Source organism: Pan troglodytes, chromosome 3 (assembly GCF_028858775.2).
Source record: "Pan troglodytes isolate AG18354 chromosome 3, NHGRI_mPanTro3-v2.0_pri, whole genome shotgun sequence".
NCBI lineage: Eukaryota > Metazoa > Chordata > Mammalia > Primates > Hominidae > Pan > Pan troglodytes.
In genome coordinates, this window is record NC_072401.2 from 41,083,270 (window position 1) to 41,095,733 (window position 12,464).

The 12,464-nt window shown below is 38.5% G+C and overlaps 1 protein-coding gene across 9 annotated transcripts in view; it reads left to right on the plus strand.

Annotated features, from left to right (window-relative positions):
* NSUN7 (NOP2/Sun RNA methyltransferase family member 7) overlaps positions 1 to 12,464 on the plus strand; it is a 61,506-nt gene that overhangs the window by 9,972 nt on the left and 39,070 nt on the right. For all 9 annotated transcript variants that reach the window (XM_063808783.1, XM_001147079.6, XM_063808784.1 and 6 more), the window contains exons 3-4: positions 838 to 896; positions 1,567 to 1,697. In XM_063808783.1, coding sequence (XP_063664853.1) covers positions 838 to 896; positions 1,567 to 1,697 — 190 coding nt within the window. The remainder of the gene's footprint in view (positions 1 to 837; positions 897 to 1,566; positions 1,698 to 12,464) is intronic.

Genomic DNA, 12,464 nt, shown 5'->3' on the forward strand with positions numbered 1-12,464 from the left:
ACACAAACTCTGAGAGAATAGAGGAAGAGAGAACAGTTTCCACTCATCAGCTGCAAAACTCTGATACCAACACTGACAAGGATATTACAAGAAAAGAAAATTATAGACCAACATCCCTCATGAACATGAACATACAACAAAAATTCTAAATAAAACATTAGCAGCCGGGTATGGTGGCTCATGCTTGTAATCCCAGCACTTTGGGAGGCCTAGGCGGGCAGATCACCTAAGGTCAGGAATTCGAGACCAGCCTGGCCAACAGGATGAAACCCCATTTCTACAAAAAATACAAAAATTAGCCAGGTGTGGTGGTGCATACCTGTAGTCCTAGCTACTCTGGAGGCTGAGGCAGAATTGCTTGAACCTGGGAGGCAGACGTTGCGGTGAGCTGAGATCGCACCATTGTACTCCAGCCTAGATGACAGAGCAAGACTCTGTCTCAAAAACAAACAAAACCAAAAAAATTAGCAAATCAAATCCAGCAATACATAAAAAGAATAAGAAAACTATTGCTCAACATTATTAATTAGATCCTCTTTAATGTTTTTCAAAGGCCATACATTAAAGATTGGAATCCTTTTATTACTGCTTTGACTATTCAGATAATGCTTCTTTAACTATGATTCCATGCGGACCCTAGGTCATAAAGGTCCAGCATTCATAAAGATTATAAATATTTCGTCATGTCACTTTAATTTAAGTCATTATCCAGAATTGAGGTATATTTTAGATATGAAAGTAAATGTATTTTATGGCATTATTACAGTGTATTTTGATTCCAGAGTTTTCATTTTCCGCTTTGTATTTTCAGTAACAGGCCTTTCCCTTGTTTTGCAGATCAAGATATTTTGGAAACTATATTGATAGACAGCTGTATCTTCCCAAGTACCACAATAGTAAGTAGATAAGTTTTAGAATTACATCGTTTCATGATTTTTTTAAAAAAAGAAAGTGTTTAAAAGCCTTTAGATTTAAATAGTTTGAGGCCGGGCGTGGTGGCTCACACCTGTAATCCCAGCACTTTGGGAGGCCAAGGTGGGCGGATCATCTGAGGTCGGGAGTTCGAGACCAGCCTGACCAACATGGAGAAACCCTGTCTCTACTAAAAATACAAAATTAGCTGGGTGTGATGGCACATGCCTGTAATCCCAGCTACTTGGGAGGCTGAAGCAGGAGAATTGCTTGAAAACCCAGGAGGCAGAGGTTGCAGTGAGCTGAGATTGCGCCATTGCACTCCAGCCTAGACAACAAGAGTGAAACTCCATCTCAAAAAAAAAAAAAAAAAGATTTAAATAGTTTGCTGAATATTGAAACCTCTTAAATATAGATTCCTTTCAACTTCTAATATCATTCATTTTGGTGAACATACCAAAAACTGTCTCTTTTGAAAGGGTTTTTTTTTCTGGATTTTTTCTATTTTGAAGACCTTCCCAATCCAATCAGACTATGTAAAAATAGTCATATTCCTGCTCTGTTATGAAAAATAATGGAATGGAATGGAATGGAAAATATTGCTGGTTAGATATTGTTTGTATACTTTTCTTTATATATGTTTTCCCTTGTTAGCCAGATCATTTGAGCAGTCTTTTTATTGTGATGCTATATGATTTCCAAGATAGAAAATTTCAAACTCGTGTCCTTTCTGATAATGAAGAGCCCATATCAGAAGTTCAAGAAGTAGAGAACCTTCTTAACAGGTAATCGTAAAAGTGAAAAGAATGTTTTATATGAAACCTACATTGGTATTGTTATTGGTAAAATTACATACAGTATAATGTGTAGATAAGAGTTAAATTTTATAGGGAAAAATATAAAAATGCATAAAATTCTTGAATTTCTTTACAAACAGTCTTGAACAGGTTAAGAATTTTGTTTGAAATCAATTTGTTTTTCAAAGCTTGAATTACAAGATCCAGTATGTAAGCATGTGAGAAATCATTAAAAATTCTCAATAATTTTTAGCACATAAATTAAACTGTATTTGAAACAGCTACTAATTGCTTAGTTCACTTTATTTATAGCTTTGTAAAACAAAGAAAACATCTAACATGAATCAAATGAGAAAATTCCAACAGTAGACAAGAATCAACTATTTTCCCAAAGTAAAGAAAAAAAATTCTACTTAAGAACAAACTAACATCTTAAATTTGTTTTCTTTTTATCCTAAACATCAGTAGAAGTCTACCATGAGAATAAGAAGTTTCTACCTCAAAGGTAGATGGGACAGTGGATTAAATTAATGCATGTGAAATGCTCAGTTAGAACCAGACATAAAGTAAATTGGTCAGTAAATGTTAAGTGTTACTGTTTGCTATGGTTTGAATGTGTCCCCCAGAATTCATGTATTGGAAACTTAATCCTCAGTATGACAATGTTGGGAGTTGGGGCCTAATGAGAAGTGTTTAGGTCATGAAGATTTCACCCTCATGAATAGATTAATGCTATTATAAAAAGGGCTTGTGAGATGGGTTTGCTCTCTTGTGCTTTTGCCCTTCTGTGTTCCACCATTTGATGATGCAGCAAGAAGGCCCTCACCAAATGCCAGCACCTTGATTTTGGACTTCTCAGCCTCCAGAACTGTGAGAAAATAAACTTCTGTTCTTTATAAATTAGCTGGTCTCAGGTATTTTGTTATAGCAGTGCAAAATGAACTAAGATACTGTTGATTCCAGCTTTTAGTTCTATGTTGTTGAACTTTAATAGAAAGTACAATGTAGCAACAACAACAATCTTGTAGGAAGATTTTGGCTTAGTGAATAGTCTGATTGTTACTGTCAACAATTGTCAGTGTGATGTCTGATTTTTACAGGCAATTTAGGCAGTTTTATTTAAATTATTGAAGGCTGAGACCAGAAGATTCAGGTAATAGTAATGATAATAATAGCTTACATTTATTGAGCACTTAATATGTGTTAGCCACTGTTCTGAGAAGCTCTTTACGTAACAATTCTATGCATTGGTTACTGTTACCAACCTGTAATTTTACACATGGGAAAAATGAGGAACAGACAAGTTAAAGCAGGGGTCCCCAACCCCAGGGCTGCAGACCAGTACCTGTCTGTGGCCTGTTAGGAACTGGGCAGCACAGCACGAGGTGAGCAGCAGGTGAATGAGAATGACCACCTGAGCTCTACCTTCTGTCAGATTAGCAGCAGCATTAGATTCTCATAGGAGCGTGAACCTGATTGTGAACTGCACATGGTGAGGGATCTAGGTTGCATGCTCCTTGTGAGAATCTAAGGATTCATCTAATTAGATGATCCTTATGAGATCATCTAATGCTTGATGATCTGAGGTGGAACAGTTTCATCCTGAAACCATTCCCTCCACCTTCCCCCAGTTCATGGAAAAATTGTCTTCCACGAAACTGGTCCCTGGTACCAAAAAGGTTCGAGACTGCTGAGTTAAAGGGACTGTTTAATGCCACAGAACTGGAAAGGGGAGTAGCCAGAATTCACACTCAGGAGTGACTCCAGAGTCCAAACTTCAACCATTTATATGCTAGCATTCCTTCCACTTAGCATAGTCAGGCTTGGCTGAGGTACTCTGGAAGTTTAGAACATAGTCATATCTCATGTCAGTGTCATAGCCATGAGAAATCACAGGATGGAGAAGAGCAAAAGCAATCAGATGTATGTACTCTCTGTGTTAAATAAGTAAGGATCTTGCGCCTGTTTACTTTGTGTCTGGGGGAAACCACCTTATTGCTAGTACCAGTATTAGGCAGCCTGACTCCCAGGATGGGCATTCAGAGGAAACTTGGTGGAGCAATATGCTATGGGACAGGCTCTGAGTTTCAGTTTCCTCGTGCTTCTCCTAGTTTCTGTTTGACGTAGTCAGGATTTAGGGGACTTTCATGTCTGAACTTAGTCTCAGAGGGGCTGATGAGAGCTGGGGTTATGCTGAGTCAACCAAGAAACCCACAGGGCTCTAACCAAGTAAGAAAGATTACACTGTGGTTTCATCAGAAGTAGACTTTAGCTGAGGATGCTGGTGAGGAAAGTAGGAGTAGGACAAGCAAAGGGCCTGGTTTAAGAGGTCAGAGGAACCAGAAGATATTAATGTCTAAGGATTCCTGATTCCCCAGATTTTCCCCATTCCCATAATTCACGTCATGCTACTACCTGCCTTAACACATATTCTGGTTATATTGTTGTCAGTGCAGTTGTTTTTTCCCATACCCAAACCAATAGAATTTTATGCATTGCAAATCTTATTGCTAGGAATTAATTTAGGAATCTTATTCCTAATCAGTCACATTGTACTCAATTCATGTTATACTCAATTCATAATATACTATAGGAGAAATGCCTATGTTTAGTGATTGAATTGTGGAGAAGAATAGTAGCACATTGCTGAGAAAATACATGTACAAAGATGCCACAGTATTTTACTCAAGAGTCTTCTTTGTTTTTTTTAATTTTTTAATTTTTTATTTTATTATTATTATACTTTAAGTTTTAGGGTACATGTGCACAATGTGCAGGTTAGTTACATATGTATACATGTGCCATGCTGGTGTGCTGCACCCATTAACTCATCATTTAGCATTAGGTATATCTCCTAATGCTATCCCTCCCCCCTCCCCCCACCCCACAACAGTCCCCAGAGTGTGATGTTCCCCTTCCTGTGTCCATGTATGTTCTCATTGTTCAATTCCCACCTATAAGTGAGAACATGCGGTGTTTGGTTTTTTGTCCTTGCGATAGTTTACTGAGAATGATGATTTCCAATTTCATCCATGTCCCTACAAAGGACATGAACTCATCATTTTTTATGGCTGCATAGTATTCCATGGTGTATATGTGCCACATTTTCTTAATCCAGTCTATCATTGTTGGACATTTGGGTTGGTTCCAAGTCTTTGCTATTGTGAATAGTGCTGCAATAAACATACATGTGCATGTGTCTTTATAACAGCATGATTTATAGTCCTTTGGGTATATACCCAGTAACGGGATAGCTGGGTCAAATGGTATTTCTAGTTCTAGATCCCTGAGGAATCACCACACTGACTTCTACAATGGTTGAACTAGTTTACAGTCCCACCAACAGTGTTAAAGTGTTCCTATTTCTCCACATCCTCTCCAGCACCTGTTGTTTCCTGACTTTTTAATGATTGCCATTCTAACTGGTGTGAGATGGTATCTCATTGTGGTTTTGATTTGCATTTCTCTGATGGCCAGTGATGATGAGCATTTTCTCATGTGTCTTTTGGCTGCATAAATGTCTTCTTTTGAGAAGTGTCTGTTCATATCCTTCACCCACTTTTTGATGGGGTTGTTTATTTTTTTCTTATAAATTTGTTTGAGTTCATTGTAGATTCTGGATATTAGCCCTTTGTCAGATGAGTAGGTTGTGAAAATTTTCTCCCATTTTGTAGGTTGCCTGTTCACTCTGATGGTATTTTCTTTTGCTGTGCAGAAGCTCTTTAGTTTAATTAGATCCCATTTGTCAATTTTGGCTTTTGCTGCCATTGCTTTTGGTGTTTTAGACACGAAGTCCTTGCCCATGCCTATGTCCTGAATGGTAATGCCTAGGTTTTCTTCTAAGGTTTTTATGGTTTTAGGTCTAATGTTTAAGTCTTTAATCCATCTTGAATTGATTTTTGTATAAGGTGTAAGGAAGGGATCCAGTTTCAGCTTTCTACATATGGCTAGCCAGTTTTCCCAGCACCATTTATTAAATAGGGAATCCTTTCCCCATTGCTTGTTTTTCTCAGGTTTGTCAAAGATCAGATAGTTGTAGATATGTGGCGTTATTTCTGAGGGCTCTGTTCTGTTCCATTGATCTATATCTCTGTTTTGATACCAGTACCATGCTGTTTTGGTTACTGTAGCCTTGTAGTATAGTTTGAAGTCAGGTAGCGTGATGCCTCCAGCTTTGTTCTTTTGGCTTAGGATTGACTTGGCGATGTGGGCTCTTTTTTGGTTCCATATGAACTTTAAAGTAGTTTTTTCCAATTCTGTGAAGAAAGTCATTGGTAGCTTGATGGGGATGGCATTGAATCTATAAATTACCTTGGGTAGTATGGCCATTTTCACGATATTGATTCTTTCTACCCATGAGCATGGAATGTTCTTCCATTTGTTTGTATCCTCTTTTATTTCATTGAGCAGTGGTTTGTAGTTCTCCTTGAAGAGGTCCTTCACGTCCCTTGTAAGTTGGATTCCTAGGTATTTTATTCTCTTTGAAGCAATTGTGAATGGGAGTTCACTCGTGATTTGGCTCTCTGTTTGTCTGTTATCGTTGTATAAGAATGCTTGTGATTTTTGTACATTGATTTTGTATCCTGAGACTTTGCTGAAGTTGCTTATCAGCTTAAGGAGATTTTGGGCTGAGACAATGGGGTTTCCTACATATACAATCATGTCATCTGCAAACAGGGACAATTTGACTTCCTCTTTTCCTAATTGAATACCCTTTATTTCCTTCTCCTGCCTAATTGCCCTGGCCAGAACTTCCAATACTATGTTGAATAGGAGTGGTGAGAGAGGGCATCCCTGTCTTGTGCCAGTTTTCCAAGGGAATGCTTCCAGTTTTTGCCCATTCAGTATGATATTGGCTGTGGGTTTGTCATAGATAGCTCTTATTATTTTGAGATACGTCCCATCGATACCTAATTTATTGAGAGTTTTTAGCATGAAGGGTTGTTGAATTTTGTGAAAGGCCTTTTCTGCATCTATTGAGATAATCATGTGGTTTTTGTCTTTGGTTCTGTTTATATGCTGGATTACATTTATTGATTTGCGTATATTGAACCAGCCTTGCATCCCAGGGATGAAGCCCACTTGATCATGGTGGATAAGCTTTTTGATGTGCTGCTGGATTCGGTTTGCCAGTATTTTATTGAGGATTTTCGCATCAATGTTCATCAAGGATATTGGTCTAAAATTCTCTTTTTTGGCTGTGTCTCTGCCAGGCTTTGGTATGAGGATGATGCTGGCCTCATAAAATGAGTTAGGGAGGATTCCCTCTTTTTCTATTGTTTGGAATAGTTTCAGAAGGAATGGTACCAGTTCCTCCTTGTACCTCTGGTAGAATTCGGCTGTGAATCCATCTGGTCCTGGAGTTTTTTTGGTTGGTAAGCTATTGATTATTGCCACAATTTCAGAGCCTGTTATTGGTCTATTCAGAGATTCAACTTCTTCCTGGTTTAGTCTTGGGAGAGTGTATGTGTCGAGGAATTTATCCATTTCTTCTAGATTTTCTAGTTTATTTGCGTAGAGGTGTTTGTAGTATTCTCTGATGGTAGTTTGTATTTCTGTGGGATCGGTGGTGATATCCCCTTTATCATTTTTTATTGCGTCTATTTGATTCTTCTCTCTTTTTTCTTTATTAGTCTTGCTAGCAGTCTATCAATTTTGTTGATCCTTTCAAAAAACCAGCTCCTGGATTCATTAATTTTTTGAAGGGTTTTTTGTGTCTCTATTTCCTTCAGTTCTGCTCTGATTTTAGTTATTTCTTGCCTTCTGCTAGCTTTTGAATGTGTTTGCTCTTGCTTTTCTAGTTCTTTTAATTGTGATGTTAGGGTGTCAATTTTGGATCTTTCCTTCTTTCTCTTGTGGGCATTTAGTGCTATAAATTTCCCTCTACACACTGCTTTGAATGTGTCCCAGAGATTCTGGTATGTTGTGTCTTTGTTCTCATTGGTTTCAAAGAACATCTTTATTTCTGCCTTCATTTCGTTATGTACCCAGTAGTCATTCAGGAGTAGGTTGTTCAGTTTCCATGTAGTTGAGCGGTTTTGAGTGAGTTTCTTAATCCTGAATTCTAGTTTGATTGCACTGTGGACTGAGAGACAGTTTGTTATAATTTCTGTTCTTTTACATTTGCTGAGGAGAGCTTTACTTCCAACTATGTGGTCAATTTTGTAATAGGTGTGGTGTGGTGCTGAAAAAAGTGTATATTCTGTTGACTTGGGGTGGAGAGTTCTGTAGATGTCTATTAGGTCCGCTTGGTGCAGAGCTGTTACTCAAGAGTCTTCTTAGCTTTCAAGTAATTGAAGCCATCTTCACTTAGCTTGAGCAAAAATGGAAAAGAAAGATACTGGGATATCTCATACAACTCAAGGACTCAGGAAGAGAATGAAATCAGGAACTGGAAAGATGTTAGGACTTTAATTTGCTTTATCTCTTTATCTTTTTATCTCTGCTTCTCTCGTAGTATCTGCTTCATTTTTTTCCTCTGCACATCTGCCTACTCTGCTTTTCTAGTCTGCATGGAGAAGGCCCTACTGTTGTACCCCAGTACCCAAGCTTATGTTACAGTTGTATGCTAGTTTCTTCACTGAGACTAACTTATTATCTTACCTCCCATTTCTAAATTCCTGTGAGAGGAAATTCGATTGCCTCAGTACAGGTCAGGTGCAGTCTCTCGAGCCAATTCCCTGTAGCCAATGAAGTGGTATTCTAAACCACAGAAAGACAGCAGGAAGCCAACTCTATCTGCCTTCTAGGGCTTAAGACTGTAGTTCCCAGGGAAGTTCAGTCACTGTAAGCTCAAAGTATACCTTAGCATATATCTACTTAGAGGATAAAGACTAATTCTTTTTTTTTTTCTTTTTTTTTTTTTTTGAGACGGACTCTTGCTCTGTCGCCCATGCTGGAGTGCAATGGCACAATCTCGGCTCACTGCAACCTCCACCTCCTGAGCTCAGGCAGTTCTCCTGCCTCAGCCTCCCAAGTAGCTGGGATTACAGGCGTGCGCCATTATGCCTGTGTTTTTGTAGAGATGGGGTTTCAGCATGTTGGCCAGGCTGGTCTCAAACTCCTGACCGCAGGTGATCCTCCCGCCTCGGCCTCCTAGAGTGCTGGGATTACAAGTGTGAGCTGCCGTGCTCGGCCAGATAAAGACTAACTCTAAGAGGTTATAGAAGAAGAAGTAATTAGCAAGAAGCTGAATGAGAATGATTTCCTCCTTGTAAAAGTGGTTTGACCTTTGTTGTTGTTCCTCCTGGGAATCCTTGTGTTTTTTCACTCTTATACCCCTATGCACCAACATGTATCTTTTTCTTCACTTATTCATGGGTTTAGACATGTAATCCAAAATGATACCTATTATCATTTTTTTTTTTACATATGAAAGGTCTTTAAGAACCCATTCTTTGTATAAAATGTAACTGTCTTTTTAATACTGTGTGACCAGGTTAAAAAAAGAGAGACCACAACCCCTTGTTTCTCACTCCCCATGCCTTTCCACCAGCCCAATAATCTATTTCTATTAAATTATTTGTTGGACTGTTGTGAGGCAGCAATTGGAAAATAAGCAGTGAAAAAGTAGAGAAAGGAGGGAAAAAACTTAGTCAGTTCTTCTTCCAAACCACCCCAAAACCATTTATTCTGATATCTTCCACTTCACAGCTAAGGCATCACCATCTACCTAGACATCATCCTTGATTCTTCTTTCCTCCCCTCCCCTGCACTCAATCTGTGTCTAATGCATCAAGTCCTGTAACTCCAATTCAAAAACATACACTGAGCCTGTGTGCTTCTTTCCATTTCTACTACTACCATCCAAATCTATGCCACCATAATCTATCACTTGGACTACAATGATAGCTTCCTTAGATACATTTCCCTGGCCTATAACTCTCACTTTCCTGCAATCAATTCCACATGGCAGGTAGAGTGATATTTTCAAAATGTAATTGTATGGTCATGATAGAATATCTTGGATCAGACTTCCCCTTCTACTGTAAACAACTAGAAAACTGGCCAAAATATATCATAGGACGTAAAGGTTTTGGACATTAGACAAGAAGCAGCACAGAAACCTGATCCCTGAAAGAACAAAACAAATGAGGTGAGCCCTAGAATAGTCCTGGCTTTATGCCTGGAAGAATTCTCAAACTGCAATGCAGAAAGTAGAAAATAGCAGTCTTGCTGAGTTAAGAAAACAGAGAACAGTTTTAGAAGACTGAAGTGATTGTTTTTCTTCTTTATTGTATTAAGTGGCCAGGTGATTTACATTGACTGGTTTATGAATGTTAAACCAGCCATGCATTTTTGGGATAAGGCACATTTGCTCAGATATATTCTTTTTCTTATCTTCCCCAGTTTCTCTCATTCCCCATAATGCTCCAGAATTTCTAATTGCCAAAATGCCTTTTAAATACTTGTTCATGGGTTTTATCTCTCACATTCTCTCCACTCCTTCTTCAGAAACTCTTCACCTGTTTCACTTACCTAGTAAAGAGTCTGAAGCAGATGACTGATTTTACATTTTTCTGGGAAATTCAAGCAGTTCATTGAAGATTATCTTTTGGCATTAAGAAAATGCAATCAAGGTCAGGCGTGGTGGCTCACGCCTGTAATCCCAGCACTTTGGGAGGCCGAGGCGGGTGGATCACCTGAGGTCGGGAGTTCGAGACCAGCCTGGACCAACATGGAGAAGCCCCATCTCTACTAAAAATACAAAATTAGTCAGGCGTGGTGGTGCATGCCTGTAATCCCACCTACTTGGGAGGATGAGGCAGGAGAATCACTTGAACTCGGGAGGCGGAGGTTGCAGTGAGCCAAGATCACGCCACTGCACTGCAGCCTAGATAACAAGAGGGAAACTCCATCTCAAAAAAAAGAAATTGCAATCAAGTGTCACTTAATGATGGGGATACATTCTGAGAAATGTGCCGTTAGGTGATTTCTTCTGATGGGAACATTGTAGAACATACTTACACAAATCTAGATGGTATAACCTACTGCACACCTATCCTATATGGTATAACCTAGTGCTCCTAGGCTACAAACCTGCACAGCATGTTATGTACTGAATACTGTAGGCAATTATAACACTATGGCAAGTATTTGTGTATCTAAACCTATTTAAATATAGCAAAGGTACTACCGTAGTAAACTTTTATGGGACCACCATCATAAACAGAGTTCATCATTGACCTAAATGTCATTATGCAGCAGATGGCTTTATTCAATTTATATTTAAAGAGAACCACAGTTCTGATATGTTAGACATTAGTAATGCAATTCAAAAACTTGAGTCAAAAACTACATAAATATTTCTGAAAATTTTAAAAATGTAAATGTATATTACAAAAAGCCAAAAGAAGTAGTAAAAAGCCAAAAAAGAGTAATATCAATTTCATTAAAAAATAAACTGAGGTGGCTGGGCACGGTGGCTCACACCTGTAATCCCAGCACTTTGGGAGGCCAAGGTGGGCGGATCATGAGGTCAAGAGATGGAGACCATCTTGGCCAACATAGTGAAACCCCATCTCTACTAAAAATACAAAAATTAGCCAGGTGTGGTGGTGTGCACCTGTAGTCCCAGCTACTTGGGAGGCTGAGGCAGGAGAATCTCTTGAACCCAGGAGGCGGAGGTTGCAGTAAGCCGAGATTGCACCACTGCACTCCAGCCTGGTGACAGAGCAAGACTCTGTCTCAAAAAATAAAAAATAATAAACTGAGGAAAAATGGCATATTAGTTAAGATGATTGTTTGCAACTGACAGATTCTGCAAAAGAGGGACTTTAAGATCATTTATGGAAGAATTGAACATGAGGCTACAGGAAGGGCGGTGATGTAGCGATGCTTCTGCTAAATAGAGCCTGTGACTCCAAAATCATCAGGACTCTAGTCTCTGCTTCTCTGTGCCTCCATTCTCTTATCATTCTATATTTCCAGGATAAGAAGCTTGGCTGCCAACAACTCCCTAACATGGGAGCTACATTTTATAGTACCAAACACTGGAAAAACTGGCTTGACTCTCTCTTCCTACCTCCAAAAAATCTCTGTCTTTCTTTCTTTCTCTTCTCTCTCATGCACGCCAGTTGGGCTTGAACTCTGCAATCAAATTACCTGAATTCAGATAATTGAGAGAGAGAGAATATGGAAGAGAGAGAAAGAGGAGATGTGACATGGCATACCATAGGAGTGGCAAATAGTTCAGCATGACTGACGATAGATTTATGGATGAGAGTGATGGGAATTGAGACAGGAAGAGTTGGTTCAGGTTGAACTATTAAGATCCTAGAATATCCTCATAAGGAGTTTAGATTCTGTCCTGTGGCTGGTGGATTTCATCTAAAATTTAAGCTTATATAAATATATATTTATAATTATATAATTATAAATATATAATTATATAATTATATTATTAATATTTAATATAAAGGAAGCTCTGACTGTGTGTGTAACTGGGATGATGGTAAAAAAGATAATCAGGCAGCTCTCTGTGATAACATACAAACTGTAGCAGAAAAAGGACTTCTGGATCAAGAATATTGGGAAAGGCTACTTTGCTACCATTTTCATCATTGCAGTCCTCCTTATTTAAAGCTATGGAAGAAGCTTTTTTTAGTAACCACAAGATAGCATACTTCATCTACAGAAGTATAGGTCTGGTTATTTTAAGAACATATGGATTTGATCTTTGCCCTAAGTCTAATATAGTATATTTACATAAAAATCTGTATAACTGCATGTACACTTTATTTTTTGTGGGATTAA